Genomic DNA, 18,302 nt, shown 5'->3' on the forward strand with positions numbered 1-18,302 from the left:
GAATATGATTCATGGTTAAGACAAGGTATTGATTTCGTCTAGGTCCATATCCTGATTTATGGTGCCATTTTTGTTTATAAAGGTAGATTAAGAACACAAACATTTCAACATAAATGTCCAAAATAAAAGCAATGCACAGCAGCGTGGTGTATCCTACAGTGATGGATCACACCGTCCAACAGCAAAATTTACAAGATGCTAGGGAATTGTCTTCATCAGGCATACAGGCGCAGGGCGTCCATCAAAGAACCTGGACTGGGGACGGATGCCGACCTACTAATGGTGAATTTTGTCAACGTAATGCAAAATTATGAAGCTACCAAAACACAACACAACCAAGCAACCTGCAAATAAATCTCAATGAACATTACCCTCATTTTCCTGTTTCTGACTCAAAAAAAGGTTTAAAGCTATTACAGCAAATGTTAAAAAATAATAATAATAAACTGAAGTTCTCATGATGTAACAAAAATAAAATTAAAAAGAAATTTGTTTTACAGAAAAAGTACCTTACTTTTTATCCTTACAATCAAGTAAATTCCATTGCCATATTATTTTACTAGGAACAACCTGCATCTACTGTATATAGAAAATTGTTACAGCAATAAAACCTACAGAACTTCACTGAAAACTAAGCATCCAGTCCTTATGATTCCCCTTGCACAATTTTCCTCATTAGTTGTGTAATTTACTATGTAGACACCAAATGCCCTTAAAGCATAATTCTGTCCTACTTTATGTATACCATGGGATCACAAAGGGTTAAAACTTTGCCGAAATACAAATATCAGTTGAAAGAAAATGTCCAAGAAATAGGTCTTGAAGACTATATAATAAATTCAGAATAAATTGGAAACAAATGGTTTAACAGTTTAGGTCAGAAGAAGACAAAAGCTTCATTCAAGAGTCAGTTTTCTCTGGTCGTGTGTTGTATGAGCATTGGCTGAGACAGAGGATTTAGTAAAAAGGGGTCTGTAAGCAGAGAGAAGGTGAAAGATGGATTTGCAGAAGAAAAGAGTGAGGCTCAGAGCAGACTGATTAGTAGCTACAGCTAGGTACAAAACAGGGTTAAAAACCAGAAGAAGCCAGAGTAATACAGGGTGGGAAAGTGCTTTGCAGTCAAGTCTGTTCATTTTGGTTCAATTTTCCGGAACCATTTCCATAAAGTGGTGTAGCTTTCCCACCCTGTGAAAGAATATGACATCAGAAAGTGAGGTGGAGCACAGCAGAAGAGAGGCAGCGCAGACAGAAGAGGTGAACAGAGCTACAGAAGTGTTTATTGAGCATGCTACAGAAGTAAAACAGAGTACACAGACAGAGAAATCAAAGGACTGTCAAAGTTCTCAACTTGTTAGAAAATCAACTTTTAATCGTGCCAATTTCAAACTACTAAATTTTACATTTGTAAAGATGTAAAAACCCAACTAATACAGAAAATATACATGACTTTTGACACAGGATCTTTTTTCCCCCCATATTTTAGGTACATCCATCAGCAAGAGTGAGGAGTGAGGGTGGTCTAAGTTTGACCACTGTTCCAAGAATGTAACCATTCTTGAAACCCGGGATGTACAGGTGAGGTCATGGTACAACAGCCTTATGTAATTCTGTATTGATCAAGTCATTTTTGCTATAAATGTTGTCTTTATGAAATACAAAATATTTCAAAAAGTTCAATACAACTGATTTTTTGCAATGCAATGTAAATTAAGACTAAAGGCACATAAACTTTGGTCCCACCGGGTTGCTGTCTTCAGAAATCCGGCATGTGATGGCGCTCCTGTAGACTCACTTCGGTCAGCTTTTTACAGTGCATGCAACACCAGTTTGACCCAGGGCTAACTAGACCAGTCAGTACATGCTCGGAAAAACCACATCCATTTTAAATAACCAAATACAAAGTAAATGGCAGTATAAATGCACAAGAGGAAGGTTCAAGAATACTTAAAGTATATTCAGTCACAAGCAACACGTGTACAAATACACTAACAGCAGGTGATGTGTAAAAGAAGGAAAAAAATTATTAAAACGTTCATAAATTAAACAATCATTAAAGCTTTATCGTTGGTTGTCAGGATGACTAATCATCATAAAAATTAAAGTTTCCATGTTTGGAGAACTCAAAACTCATCTCAGATCTTCTGCCAATACTCATTCCATAACAACCAAGATAAATAGATCAAAAAATATAGCCTCACTCATATTAAATTGTTTTTTAAGGAATAAACTTGAGGCAGAATTTCAGAGATACACAAGGGAGTAAGAGGGAAGGAAAAAAATTACAATTTCACTTAACCACCAAAAAGAAACATGCCTTATCTGCCAACTTCAGTCATTTATGTAAATAAACAGATGCAAAACTGTTGATAACATTTTGTCAAGTAAGGCACATAACTTGTCAATTATAATAAGAAAGGAAGAGGAAGCAGTGGAAAAAAGTTAAAAGAAAAGAGAAGGGAAAGAATTATGGTAAAGGGGTAATAGCATAATCTTTTCACACAAGATCAGTTTTACTTCACTATCCATGTTCTCTTAAGGAATGACTGATAAAACCAAAAATCTCAAAACTGTGGTCCCATATTTGGAAAGAGCCAACAGGCATGGCCTCCTGAGACCACAAAGAAACGAATCCTTCCCCGTCAGTGTGTTCAGATGGTTGACTTGGAGAAGGAGACCCGCAGGTGATGGTTGTCACCCATATTGTAATTGTGCAGGTCAATCAAGGCCTGAATCGCCTCTTCAACAGTGGACATCTGCAGCAGTGCCATTTTGCGATCCCTGTGCAAAGAAACAAGATGCATTGTTTATGCTAGGTAAATAAGCGTATAATACTGAGAAGTCAAATGTGGTCATATGTTCATATTTGACCTGTGCCAAGGACTGCCAATTAACCCTGTCTGACTTCATCTGACATTGTACATGTAATTTTCTCTCTCTCTTCTGGATTCTCTCTCTTTACCCTAATGCAACCACCAAACTGGTTTCCTAAGGAAGCTCTTACTGAAAAAACTTGAAGGCTTTCACAGTGCCACCGGAGTTGGAGAAGAGGGCCCGAAGGTCATCTTCAGTTATGTCTTGTCTGCAAAATAATAAATTAGACCAATGTTACTATTTTGGTAGCATACATAAAAGGGTGAATACAACACAAGTAATCCCTTTGCTCACGGGATGTTTGACAGGTGAAGAGTTGCAGACGGTGGAAATATGTTCTGGAAATTCTTGGAGCCAGGTTTCTTGAAACGATGCAAGGGAGAGTTAGTAAAGTCCTTTGTAAGGCCTTGGTCATCAAGGCCTTCTCTTGGCAGCTGAACTGTTTGATGTTTCGACAACGTGACCCGGATGATCTTTCCATACATCTTTTGGCCATTAAGGTGACTCATTGCTGAAAATGTAAAATAAATAAAATAATTTTTAAAGCACAAAGGTCAAGCAGAAATTGGCAATCCATTGACAAGACTTCACACATCATACCCTTTAACTACAGTGGACATGTTAAAATGTTAATGAAGACATGATTTTTTTTTTTTTTTTTTAAACATGAAGTTCATTAAAATTAACAGCAAAGTTTTTAAAGCCAAAAATAATTATTAAAAAAAAAAAAAAAACACTAGCAAGTTAATTGCAAGATTACAACATGATTTTAAATGGGGTCTGTTCTTTCCCTTAGATCTACCAAACTGCAACCAGTAAATTCTTTTAATGTGGTACTTGGGGCTGTTCTCATACTCAAACTATAAACAGATGGGACTGGAAGTCTGTTCATAACACAATTTATTTGTAAGTCTAAAAGTCAGTTTTACCCCCAGTGACAGACAACAAAAGCCACAAAGAGATGTCCCTCTACTTACACAGGGGTTACGTTCTGTAAACACCTCAGGTAAAGTTTTGAAAAAATTACAAAGTTATTCTATCACCATTAGCAACAACTGCTTGACCAATGCAGGGTAATGGTGGTCTGGAACCTATTACAAAAGCACAGGACACAAGGCAAGGAACACTCCTGATGGAATGCTAGTTCCTTCCAGTGGAATGCTTTTAATTTTTTTTTTTTTATTGAGGTCAAAGTATTTTAAGATATTTTAAAAATATCTGCAACTCACCCAGTTGGGCTTGATTTCCATCAGCCATTTGTATGAGTGCACTGTCTTTCTTATTATATAGTATCTTCACACGTTGAGCATCTCCATAAACGCCTGTTTTGAAGGTAAAAGTTTCCAGAGCAAAAATTAAATGATGGAATTCAATTTAGCAGACCAATTAACAACAAAATAAAAATAATAGAGAGAACATTCATCAAAAGGAATAAACAGATTTGAAGAGAACACAGTTCTGGTACACCCTTTAAAACAAGCTTTGTGAATGGTAAAAACACACATGCAAAATAATTTAACCATGCACTGAAATAAATTACCTAGGAGAAATTTTGAAAACGTGTGTTTGTGAGCAAGAGAGAGTGAAAGATAGAGATAGAGGTAAAACAAAAAAAAGGAGAAAACAATGAAAATAGCAAAATACTATTGAACTACAAGCCAAAACACTACCAATAAAGCAAAAAGTGAAAACATTAATAATAAATAAACATAAGATAGATAAATAAATAAAAAGTAGAGTGCTAACGATAACATACCGAAGAGGGTAAACAGACTTTGGGGCGTAACCATCTTTAGAAGGAGAGAAGAGCAAGCAGCGTAAGACAGGAAGAAAGAAGAGTCGAGGAAGAGCGGAGATGAACAGATCATCCATAACGAAGGGTGGTTTCCCGCAGAATGGTGAGGTGGTCATGGATCATGGTTCAAGGTAGTTAATTGGGGCAAGTTGGTCCAAGATATATTTTGTTCAAGCATAAAGCATGAACAGTGGGGTGGGGGCAGATAGTAAAGAAGAGGAAAAGAAGGGATAGAGGGGATAATGGGGCAAGAGGCAGAAAAAAGGAGAGAGGAATGAAAAGGAGTATAGGGGAGGGCAGCAATGCGAAATAAAAGTTGGGGAACAAAATAAAATACAGGTCAGTACACTGGAAATGCAGGAATTTGGTCAGAAAATGGCTGGTTTATGTTTGTTTTTATATACAAGAAAATATGTGTTCCAAATGTAGTCACCCAAGACAAACATGGGCAAAGTACATTTATATTAAAGAATACATACAATATAATGTAGTAATAATGAGGGGGGGGGAGGGTATGCAGCAGAATCTTAAGTTTTAGGATCTAGCAAGTGAAGCGAAGAAAGGTATGAAATGCAGGCAAACTTGAAAGGCCATGTCTCAAGTTTGGCCGGTTTTGGCTTGCAGACGCAGACTTGAAAATCTGCCTAGTAAACATTGTATAAACAAAATCTCATCGAATTTTGATACCCAAGGCTTTTGAGGGAATAATAAGAAATTTCAATCCGGTTTGCTGCTTTCTAAAGTGATGTGGCCTCCACATTTCATACCAGCGTTGATATCACAGAGAAGAGTCAGGACGTTAAAAGCCAGCGAGAGCTCAAAGGCAGACGATTCAGAGCATAACAAGCAGCAGTACACACAAGGCAGAGCAGGGGAAAAGTGGGAGAGAGGAAGGAAAGAGTGTGTGAGAGTGTGTTTAGGAAAAAGTGACCAATATGCTAAGAAAGGAAAAAAGGAAAAAAAAAAGAAAAAAACCATGGCTAAAAGACTAGAATGAGCTGCCCATCCATTCTTTTGACGAAAACCTTGAAGAAAAACGGATTTCAGTAGAATACATTTTAAAGCAAGAAAAGGACAGAAGCGATAATGTGCCAGCATATAAACAAAGCAAGCCAAAAAAAAAACAAGCCACTGAACATTATTAACTTATCTATAAGTTATTTCACATTAAGATATCAGAATGGATTGTTAGAGAAAATAGAAAACTCCAGAGATACAAGCCAAGCCCTTCAGAACAGGAAAATCTGTTGGTTTATGTTTAAAATAACTTAGCAAAGTTACTTTAACTGAAGCGTGAATACTAAAACATGCAAAACTAAGTTGTGATGAAACAGGCACTAATTTGTAGCTGACAATGTATAAACATTTTGCCTATATATACAGACAGACAATGGCGTGAAGGGAGAAACAACAGGAGCACAGTATGCAGCGGTACGCATCACGCTGTGGGGCTGGCAGTGAGTACTGACCTCTTCGTTGAGGTTGCTGACCAGGAGTACTCCACTGGTGCCTGAATGCCCTGACAGTGCCACCCTCCCAGCTGCAGCTGCTGCTGCTGCCGCTGCACTCAATGGGCTGAGAGCCCCTGCAACAGAAAGAGGGCGGTCAAGAGGAGTGGGAAGCTACCTACGTAGGAGGGTACCGGGCAAATATGGAGCGAGCAGCGACCCTACGGCCCACCCTGCCACACCAAGAAAAGAGCACTCCCACGGCACCTGTGGCCAAAAACCAGACTCTCTAGTTCTCAGAACACAACTGTTACACAGCAGTGACAACAGCTGCAGAAAAGAAGCAGGGTTAGATGGGAAGTTAATAAGGCTCTTGCATGTGGTTAATCTGACCTTTCATGCAAAATAAATGGCAACTTCCCGAGGCAAATTTGGCAAAACTCAAGTCTACTGATGGGATTTCATCCAGTAACATCTGGATATTTCTAAACTGAATAATCATTTAACATGAATATTTTGGATTAGTGCAACTTAAAAGGTTTAATGCCAAAGTTGCCTGAGTCTAAACAAACTGCTACATTTTCATATACAACTGAAACACAACCATTTTTTCACACCTGAGCAAGATGCAAAGCTGATACAAGTTTTTTTTTTTTTTTTTCTTTTCCCAGATACCTTTCAATTATATGTACTTTGCATATAGAAGGCTACTCTTTATATTCTTCCCAAATGAAAGGAATGGTGTTAGCAACAGAAACAAAAAATCATAAATGGAAGTATAGGTACCTCCACCCTGTGCAAAGCCAAGAGAAGATGGAAACCCTCCACCACTAGAATAGGGAGCTACCATTCCAGATGGAGTACCTGAGGAAAATGTGTACATTAAATTCTTTTCACAGAGGATCTTATACACGCCTACGACATTACAGAAAGAGGAAAAAATAAAATCACAAGTTTAATGTAATTCAACAAGCACTACAATAGATTCCCTCTAAGCAGCTTCTGCTGTTTGCAAGAAATAGGAGAAATGAGCCTAAATCCGGTTTCATGCTTCTCACCTATTGATTCTTCAAACAATTATGTTTTTGTCAGTCATCTTAAGCAAACTACTTAGACATTTTTAGAACATTCCATGTGTAGACTTTTTCTGAAAGTCATAGCAGTGAAAGGCCTTCTCACAGTGGAGAAATAAGAGCTCCTGCACCCCATTCAGAACCGCAAACAGAGGAGAGCGTGCATCTGCCTGATAGGCCAGAGGGCCTATGGAGCAGCAACACCTCTCCACCTCAGTTCTTACCAAGTAAAGATGATGAATCCTTGTTGAAAGCTACTGCCACTGAGGGGTCCATGGCAGGCTGCCCATCTCCAGCAGGGAGCTCTGGTCTTGTGTAGTCCCGACTCTTGTCATTGTTGTACTTGACATTGAGGTTTACCAGCTTGGAGAAGTCGATGCGCAATGTGCAGCAGGCATTATAGATGTTCTGACCATCTAGAGCCTGGAAAGAAAACATTAATGAACACGTGAACGTCATACAGTCTGGGGATTCAAAAGAAATATATACATTATCAGCAAGTAGTAGAATTAAGCATTGTACGCAAGGCGACTCACCAGTTTGGCTTGCTGGGCATTCACGGGATCATTGAACTGCAGTAAAGCTTGGAACTGGTTGTTCTTTGTAAATGTGATGATTTTCATGACAGTTCCAAATTTGGAGAAGATCTGCCAATGAAAGCAGCAGGTGCATAACAAACACTGCTGTCTGTAACGCACGTAGAAATAATGTTATTTCGAAAAAATTCTTTGAATATTTTGAAAGTAAGTCTTGTTGACCTAGCACAGCTTGCTATTAAAATAAAAATCAAGCAAAAGACATCTGTTAGATTTTTTTTGTGAAAAAGTTGTGCAGGATAAAGGTAGGGAAGGGAAACAGAAATAATTGCAGCCTGACCTGTTGAAGGACATCCAGAGTGACGGGATAGAACATGTTGTCAATGATTATTCTGAGCACTGGGCTGGGTGCGGGGGTCAAGGCGCTCTCACTGGCAGTCGTCCCCGTAGAGGGCGTGCCACCTGCCTGAACCGCTGAGACCGCCTGGAGGACAGCCTGTGCACGCTTCCACAGAACAAAAAACAGCAAGGTGGAATCAGCTTAAACCTCTGACCATTTTCACTAGAGCACCTCTGGATTGGGTACACACTGGTATTGGGATATTTGATAACTGCCGCTCTTAACTAATGACAAATGTGTGGATGTGCTTTTTAGTGTAAAACCTTACCTGGTTTCCTGCATTGTCAGTCTTCAGCTCTTTGTGATTTGAATACTGAATAAAAACAGGAACGTTACGAACATGAGGTGTCACAGCTGTGTAGTAGTTGACCATTGTCATGGCTGCTTCCTCTGTCCCAAGCTCCAAGAAGGCCTGAAGACAAAATTAATTTTTCACTTCATGTTAAGGTGACAGTTCCCAATTCAAAAGTCTATAGGGAGGACTCAAGACTGATTTGATTACTTTACCTTATCTTAACTAACAATTCAGAAATGCATTGTACAGAAAGCTGCTTCACAGACAAGCCAAGCACCTGATTTTTTCCTTTTAGCGTCAGGATATTTGTAACTTTCCCAAAAGGCAAGCCCAGTGCAATGACTTCCGTCTCGGAGACTTCATTGGGCAATTTACGGATGTGGATGACACGGGAGGGAGGGCAGTCCATCCTTTCTTCCACTCTTAATTTTTTACTGTCATTTCCATTAGCTGTAACGTGAAGAAATGCAAAATGCTTAATTGTGCAAAAAATGAATTAGTGTGCTTCTTCCAGAGAATACACTACACACTATGAAGGGTTACAGCTACGAAGCAATGCAAGCATACTTTGATGTCAGCTGAGAGCTTTGCAACTGTGCAATATATGGACATAATATATGGTAACGTATGATATATTGCAAGGCTGTGAGCTGGTACGTGTACTGTATCCACCAGTTAAAATCTACATTAACTTGCTTTAATTGTCTTACCTTTTTGCTGTCAGTGGTTAGCTACATATCCACCTTCATTACCAAAATTAATAAAAAAATTATATAGCAATTAAAGTGATCAAAGTGTTAAGGGTTTAAAATAATATTCTTCTTTAGCTTGGTCAAATTCTTTTTTTTTTTTTTTTTTATTTCAGCACCCCTTCATATGGTCAAATTATACAAGGGAGTTCTTTTTTTTTTTTTTTTTTTTAATGTGTAGCTTCTGTTTTAAAAGTACTGGACTTTCTAGGCTCAGATTCAGCTCAGAAGTTTAAGTCCAATGGCACTCTGCTTAAGAACTTCAAGTAGTTCCTACCGACTTTCAGCATTTAACGTCGCAGTTTGCTGATCAACACAATTAAAATGATCTTTGTCTCACAGTGAGAAAGAACAACAAAAGAAACCAGGAAAGCTTTCACACTGTTTCCATGCAAGTCCACTCTAGAGAAAATCATTGAAAAACAAGAAAGGCTTATCCTCTGATACACATTATTGAAATGCCTGGCACACAGAATTACACTTTCAGGCGCATACTTTCATGTGTGGGTGCACACCTACAAAAGATCAAGGGGTTATTTGCACAGTAACTGCAAATATCTTCCTTGCAGATGAATACATATGCTGATCACAACAGAGTTATTCTGCACTTTTAACATACAGATAGAACAGTAATCACGATCAAATTAGTTTTGTGGGGGCATGGGGGAGGGACATACCAGAGACGTTACTGCTTATACCAGAGTTTGGACTATTATAAAGACTTCCAGACAGCAGCTCGTCTGATCCTCTCTGGAAAAGAAATAAATAATTTAAAGACACGCACTCATCTAAAAGACACCTTCCATTGTCCTGGCAAGAAAATGAAATACAGCTCTCTCAAGACAGTTTGAGGAAACGAGGACATAAAACACCGGCTTCATCGCAGCCTTTTGTGTTGTTTTAATCTCGCAAGTCTCGAAATGTCAGATGGCGTAATTTCATCCAGAGCCTCTGTTCTCCCCAAAGGCCCCAAGCTGTCTGCAACGCAGTCAGCAGTGCGCTCAGAGCACCGCTAAAAGTGACTGATGCGCAGATGGGCAAACGCCGGGCCATTACAGGACTAACTTTTTAATAGGACATCTTGGTTGTGTCTGTGAGCGAATTCCCCTAAATTGTTCTTTATCGCTTACATTTTTATGGTTACAATAAATTAAATGTGAGACCCTTAAGGCCACAACCCACAAATAAATTGAGCGTAATAAAGTTACTCCAGACAAGAACCTTTGACGACTTACACCAGTAGATCCTGTGAGAGGAGGGGGAAAGGGAAAAAAAAAAAAAAAGAAAACTATTTTGCTTTCCAAAAAGTGAAAAGTTTAAAAAAAGAAAAACTTACTATAAAAGTGTGCATCAAACATTAACAAAACAATCTCACTGTGGTGGAAATGTGAAGAAAAGGACAGTTGTACTACACTGGGAGCTGAAAATTTCTTGGAAAGGGTAATATTGTCTTATGGTGCCAAAATTTTGTTACTGGATATCAACAGAAATACATTTTGCAAGTTGTTTGACATTAAGAGGTCCTTAATTACTCACATTCATCATCAAGAGTTTATGCAGAATAAACTCCAAAATAAGACCTTTACCTACTCCTTAAAAAATATGTAAATTAGTAAAAACCATTGAACTATATAACTACTATACAACACTGTAAAACCATTTCTGAGGCTGGAACAAGCAACATTTTGGTATTTACTGCAGCTTACTTTTAACAAGACTCTGCATTACACACAGGAGCTTTGTACAGTAACGAGGAATGCAAAGCATTTTTTCTGTTTACTACAATTTGGACTGGACCAGAGTTAGCATCCCAAATAAGCAGACTTGTGAGACTCAAATCTCTCTATAACAAAATAATTCACCCTATTTTAGAATGATCCTTAAAGCCCTGTTATTTTTTCCACCCAACAATCGTTATTTATAGATGATGCCATTTCTTGTGTAATTTAGCATTAGGTCCTGTTTCCATTGAGCAAAATTGTCACAATTTTAAGCTAAGAACCCTGCCAGCAGGTTGATTCTCAATCATTAGTGAACTATGTTGTCCCAATCTGGAAAGCAAAGATGTGTCACTCAAACCCTTCCATCTTTAATAGGAAGATGCTGGTTTATTAACAGACATTTTCCTTACTTTGCTGCAGTACTCTACATTATCACAGCTAATATTTCATTTGAAATAAATGCTTCAGTGCTAAACTGAAAAAAATATATACTTTAAAGAATTATTTATCCGCTAATGGTGGGGAAAAAAAAAAGTTTTTCCTCTAAAAAAATGAGTTACAAAGAGACACAATAACAAGATACTGCCCATTAACTAAATAAGTAACATATTTATTTTGAAACAGCTGTCATCTGATTACAGAAATATGTTGTGAAAATTTTGAAAACCTAAATGGCATTAAAGCCAGATTATACAAATAGGCAAATTAGAACATTTATTGAATCAGGAAAGTGAATATGACTTTTGAAAACAAGGACAAAAGAATGCAGCAATAACAGTAACCAAACAAGTACACTTACCCCAATCCAGGTAAAATTAAACAATTTTAATAAAGACATTTTAGAAGAGCAATTATATATCCAGGGACAAATGCTGAATATGTTACGGACATGGACACAAAAACTATTTTTTTTTTTTTTTTTTTTAAATCTAAAAACTGAGGGAACATCTTTACCCCGTTTGCTTCTTTCAGGAGGCAAGATGACCAAAAACAATACAATGGGTCCAATTAATATGTACTGTAATTTACACAGGCTATAGTATAAATTACAGTGCATCATTATTAGTGTCAGTGCATAACTACGCAGAGGTAAAGTTTCATTGAATGAGCATTTCTCTGCATGCTAGGCCTTATGCAAGCTTGCTAAACAACTGTCAAATATGTACGAAGCTCTTCTAACACCAACGCATGTGCTTTCCTGCTTTGTGCTAGGTTCTTGTACGGTTTATGAATAACTTCTTACATACTTTAGAAGAGAAATAACACAAATATCATACAAAAAACAAAATTATGTTCTATACACAACAAAAAATATCCGCTAAAAGCTCTCAAGGAATTCCTGTACCTCAGACCTACTGTGCATTCGCTTCATCACTGACTTCAACTATCACCACTTGTCCTGCCTTTTAATCAAGCAACTGCTCTGCCATTCACAAATAACCCCGTCCACAATTCTGTAATTTCACTCACTAAGAGTAACTAAATGATATCTGTCAATCCTTCATTACTGTTTATGTACTATTTATTTTCCATCTTTTTTTTTTTCTTTTTAACATAAACAGAAGTGAGCTTACCTTTACACCCACAGGAACATCAGTGACAATGCTGTTAAGGAAAAAAAAGTCATTGCTGAGGTCACCTGGACAGTGTAACATCCTGGATTAAAATATAATACTGCAATACACATTATAAACTGCTAGCAATTCATACAAAATGGGGAATGAAATCCAAAAAGTCACCAAAATGAGTGCTACATAATGTCCAGAATGCAGCGGTGAAGACTGTTGAAACTTTAGTATACACTGAAAAAGCTGTTGAAAACATAAAAAATATATTTCTGCTAACATACACTTTTTCAAGTTCCAGAATACGAAACATATCAAATTCACTGTAAATAGATACACGCAATTTTTTCGACAGAAAAATTTCACAATAATCGAATTAAGTACCTTTCAGATGAGCACCACAGCAGACTTCCATCAGATTTTAACCTTCTACCTTCATGTTATATGTTCACGCCGTGACCTAACACCCAACCTGCTATCTTTTACTTATTTAGATTACTCTTTTCTCTAAATAAAACTGGTGTTAAGCTATTTACACTTATTTATCCTTCATTCAGCTGAGTAATTTCAACTGCAGCAATTCAGGGTAAGTACTTTAGATTGACGATACTAGAGCAGGAGGTGGCATTCAAACGTGAGCCCTTTGACTACACAGTGGTAGTGCTACACAGTACACTACCTGCTACAGGTATTTAATTATCCATTTATTGATCTGTACAACAGTTTATAGTTCTTAGTTTGTTCTAATAATTTATTTTACAAAACCTGTGTTCATCCAGGGGGCGCGGTGGGTTTGATCGAGTCCTGCTCTCCAGGGGGTCTGGCGTTCGAGTCCCACTTGGGGTGCCTTGCGACGGACTGGCGTCCCGTCCTGGGTTTGTCCCCTCCCCCCTCACGCCCTGTGCTAGGCTCCGGCTCCCCGCGACCCCGTATGGGACAAGCGGTTTCAGATGGTGTGTGTGTGTGTGTGTGTGTTCATCCAAAAGCCCCCATCCTGAACTGCTGGGTCAGACCACCTTTGCTCCATGAGTCATGGCAAGAAGAGTCCTTTTCTCAGAACCACTGACTGCTTTAAATTTAAATTTAAAAAAAAAAAAAAACCTCATCTTCTTCAAACAAACTCTTACTCACATCTAAGTATGACAATACTAGACTAATGTGTAAAAAAAAAAAAAAAAAGACACCTGTGTCTAACCACATATTGGACTGGCAAAAATAGACACTGCCTAACTAGAGCAAAACAAAGAATGTGGGAAAGAAAATGGTCCTTCACTTTAATAATATGGGTGAAAGAGCATATATTCCCTGCTCAACAAGGTATCATTCACTGTCTCTCTTTAATTTTTTTTTTTTTTAAATAATAAAAAAGAAAGCTTAAGAAAAACTCAAGTGGGGCTCTGGCCACCTGCTCCATTCTGTTCCCCTCTTGCTCTCTTCCTACAAGTTTCAGTTAAAAAAAAAAAAAAAAAAAACAGCCATTATTTATTTATTTATCTGTTTATTTTGTGTGTGTAACACAGTTTTTTAAACCTGCCCAAACTCAGGTACTCGCGGCACCCCCCTCCCCGACACAGACAAAAATAAATAAACAAAACACACAGACAGAGCAGAGAGGCGTGATGCGCATCACACACGAACGGCGGCTCTACGCTGTGTGACACGCACTGTGTCACAGACAGGAGCTCCCTGTTTTCTCTCAGTATCACTTTCGCTTCCACAAAACGTTCTACTCATACTCAAGGAAGCATCCCACAATATGCACACGTTTAATTAATCCGGAGAGCAACACATACCCGTCCATTGCCGGAGGATATTTCCGTGCGACGTCGTCGTCTTCGTTTCGGTTCTTCATCCAACAACATCCAGGAGGACAAAATGGAGGCGGAAGCGAGTGCGGAATCTGCCGGAAATGGCCGAACGTGGCCGGAAATTTCCGCCGCGTCGTGGCGAAAACGGTGTTGCTCTTATGAGTGTGTTTGCTTAGCGGACTCCTTGCATGCAAAGCATATTGAGCATATTCAGAAATCGGTGCATTCCCACTAGAGTAATTTTGAGAAAGTACCTTGATCAAAGGTGCTACAGCAGCAGCAGGACTTGAACTAACAACCTTCAGGTTACAGGTTCATATGACTTTAGGTTATACATGATTGATGAACCTTTACATTACACGTTTATGACCTTAACTGTTACATCACCTGACAGCCCTTTATTCATGGAACACATAAAACACGTAACATCCTTTTCCTCACTCCAGAAGACATAATCCAGTGGAAAAGACTGCTCCTTCTAGGCCTTGACCTGTTGATCTGCCTACTTAATTAGTCTTGAACAAATGGCGGACTTCGCTGTAATATATGCTATTAGTGAATAAATCATAGTTTCACTGAAGCTGGAGTTTAATACATTCTTAGTGCATATGTAGTGCCAATGTTAAATCATAGTGGAGCAGCTTGAACTTAGTTGTCATCTGCTGTACTCCATTTTAGAGAAATCTTTGGGCTTCTACATGCTAAGTGACACAGTGGAAGACACGGCAGTTCAGACAAGGGGCAGCTGGCAGCATAGTGGTTAGTAGTGATGCCTGTGAGCCCAAAGGTTACAGGTTTAAATCTCACTTGTAGGTACAGTACATCTGAGCATGCTACTTACCCTTAAGTTGCTCCAGTTAAAAAAGAAAAAAAAAATGCCCAGCTGTATAAATGAGTGAATAAGTGTAAAAAGGCTAATATTGTAAGTTATTTTGAAGAAAAGCATCAGCTAAATTGATGAATGTACATGTCAGTAAATTTACTTGCATGCAATAACATTTTTTTATGTATACCTGTGCACTGCTGCTTCAGTGGTAAAATTCTTGCCTGCCCTGTAAGAGGCCCAGGTTTGATGCCTGGGCAATGCAGCATCACATTTACTGAATTTCCCTGTGGGGATCATTGTAGTAATTACATACATTTCTGAACCGCTTGTCCCATACGGGGTCGCGGGGAGCCGGAGCCTAACCCGGCAGCAGAGGGCACAAGGCTCGAGGGGGAGGGGACACACCCAGGACTGGACGCCAGTCCGTCGCAAGGCACCCCAAGTTGGACTCGAACCCCAGACCCACCGGAGAGCAGGACCCGGTCCAACCCACTGTGTCACCGCACCCCCTTGTACACACACCTCAAGGGCAAGTTGGAGTCACCACTTACTCATCTAAAATTCTTTACTGTAACTTACATTTATTTGTTTAGATGACCCTCTTCTCCAAAGCAACTTGCAGTGTTAATCTACCTACAATTATTTGCACAGCTGAGCACTTTTTAGGGATAAGTACCTCATTTAAACATACTATAGCTGTTGGGGGAGTTTGAACCTTGAACCTTTGTGTCCAAAGGCAATAGCTCTAATCAATACATTATCAACAGCCCCTAGATGGCTGACATTTCCTAAGTTAAAAAAAAATGTTAATAGTTATAATTGTTTCACTAGCATATTAAGGTAATGCATCTAATACTGATTTACCCATTTATACAGTAGAGTATTTTTACTGCGTTAGTTCATGGTAAATGCCTTAATCAAGGGTACTGCAGCAAGAGTGATATTCACACTGGCAACCTTCAGATTGTAAGGCTGCATTCCAACCATTGTAAAACGCTGAAAGTGTTCACCTTGTGAGAATCAAACCTTCAGTGCCAAAAGCATTCACTCAGATTTCAAAACTTCTCTACCAAAACAGACTTTTAAGGTTTCTAGTCAGTTTATTAAAGGGGATTCTGAATTTAAAATCTTGAGCTCTGTGGAAACTTGAACACATTGATTTCTTTGTCATCCTAAATACTAAGGTATAAGCCCACTTGGGGGTGGGGGGGCTATATTTGTCATGACCATTCAATCTTGACTTGACAGGCCCTACAATGTAAGCTTTCTGAAGCTTTAATTTCTGTTTTAAAATGTCCTTTTCTCCTCTGGCTATTTATGAAGACAAAATATAATTTTTGCCAGAGCTGTCAGATATCACAGAGAGTGTGTCACTTTATATCCCATACTCTTGAAAAAACTGTCATGCTTACAGCTAGACTGTTTTGTTCCCTGTAGCCATTGTAAACAGTCCAATATACCACAGGGGGTCTTGTCAAATCTCAGAGCAGTGAGAACATTGCCATTAAGAAATGTAAAACATGACTAGTATAGCATGTAAAATCTCTCTCATACACAAATTACAGTTATATGGTACAAATGCTAAGAATATTATTCATAAAAAATCTGTAATGACAAAAATAGCGTAATCAGCCCTACGTCAGCTCAAAGTGCTCAAAGAGATTGTTTTTTACATTATTTTTTATTATTGTTCTTAAGGTACGGCAATTTTTGAATAAATCTGCAGTAAGCTTATGACTGATTTCACTGATGGCCTTATTCCTGTTGAGAATTTATCATTCGGTGTGTGTAGCCATGTGCACAGTTTTCTATGAGCGGATCTCCATCATCGCCCCTTTAGCATTTGGGTGATCCCCACGTGGTCACTCCCTGTGGAGGGCAGGCCTTCGAGGCAGATCTCAGTGCTTCTTTGGATGACAGGTGGTGGTGCATTGTTATTCCTGTCTCTTGCCTTGTTGACTGACTGCTGACTTCAGGTGACAGGTGCTCTGCTTCTGGAACGAGCTGAATTAACTTCATCACAAGAGAAACAATGGGGAGATATAAAGTTAAATGTAAGATGAAAATATTACATACAGCCTTAGATTTGTGTGCATAGCAAAACTGGTGGTTTTCAAGATTATAACCATTTTATGAAGATGTCAGATGTCTAGCACCCAGATTGGCTCTGGACTACCACAACCATAGTTGTGGATAATACAATAATGAATAATTTAATTTTAATTTTTTTTGAATTGCAAAAATAATTCACTATTTCATGTTTTACAATTAATACACATTTGATGCACATACCAAAGAGTTCTTTCCGTCTATCTTTATGTAAGTCTGTAAAAACACAGAATAATACAGTTAAAATTAGTACTATTTTCTGGAAAGCAATTCTTTAGCTGTAATGGACATTTTTAGAATATAAGATTAATTACATTGGAAATTATCTTAATGAATTATAAATACAGGCATAGATAAAATTCATTGACAGATATAGTTGCAACTAGGCTGTCGATGGCTCCATTTCAGATCTTGAGTGCTTTTGTTGCACACTCATTAAAGAAAAGAAAAAAGCTTATGCACATCATTAGTCTTGACAGATAAACGTCATGCTACTTTGGCTCTTTGCAACTTCACGCCCTAAGTAAAGTTAATGCCTCCCGTCTTACAAGACCAGGGACTTAATTAAAAATGACATTTCCCCAAACACTTAGTTGTGCTTTCAGTGCTGGAGTGCTGAAATTAGTGACGGGAGCCCCAGAGTGAGAGGGAAAAAGCAAACTGTCAACTACTCAACAAATCACTACCAATTTGTTGTTGCCCAGAAAATAACAGCCAGCTAGCATCCTGAGGAATGAGAAGGGTGACAACAATGCAAAGTCGCATTAACCCAAGAAGACATTAAAAAATACGATCAGTACTGAAAGTTGAAACATGAAACATAATTGTGAAAGATCAAGCAAAATGGTCGGCAAAGAAACGTTATTTTTTTTGTACAAGTCAAACTGTACTTGTGAGTAAGACTGCTTTGTCATTTCTTTTCTGATTATAGCTCCTGTGCTACAGCGGAGTTGTGTTCTGTGTTGGGGTTGGCATATTAGGCAGTTTAAAGGAGAACAACCTAATTATGATAATGATAAAGAAGGACCAACATACTCATTATGATAATGTGGGACTACATTAGCCATAATGTAAGAAATGATTATGGCTTTTGCTTGCAATCTTAT

General features: G+C 38.4%; 1 protein-coding gene across 1 annotated transcript; it reads right to left on the minus strand.

Annotated features, from left to right (window-relative positions):
• Positions 1-1,289: 1,289 nt before the first annotated feature.
• On the minus strand, positions 1,290-14,319 carry ptbp2a (polypyrimidine tract binding protein 2a). The gene is made up of 15 exons (XM_018754236.2): positions 14,247-14,319; positions 12,463-12,493; positions 9,845-9,917; positions 8,696-8,868; positions 8,392-8,535; positions 8,064-8,228; positions 7,724-7,834; positions 7,412-7,610; positions 6,901-6,978; positions 6,136-6,251; positions 4,628-4,661; positions 4,101-4,193; positions 3,166-3,382; positions 3,002-3,079; positions 1,290-2,778 (listed from the first exon to the last, which is right to left on the minus strand). The coding sequence occupies exons 1-15, from the start codon at positions 14,303-14,305 to the stop codon at positions 2,649-2,651; spliced, it is 1,701 nt and encodes a 566-aa protein (XP_018609752.1). The 5' UTR covers positions 14,306-14,319; the 3' UTR covers positions 1,290-2,648.
• Between the last annotated feature and the right edge of the window lie 3,983 nt (positions 14,320-18,302).

This window comes from Scleropages formosus, chromosome 9, assembly GCF_900964775.1.
Source record: "Scleropages formosus chromosome 9, fSclFor1.1, whole genome shotgun sequence".
NCBI classification, from domain to species: Eukaryota; Metazoa; Chordata; class Actinopteri; order Osteoglossiformes; family Osteoglossidae; genus Scleropages; species Scleropages formosus.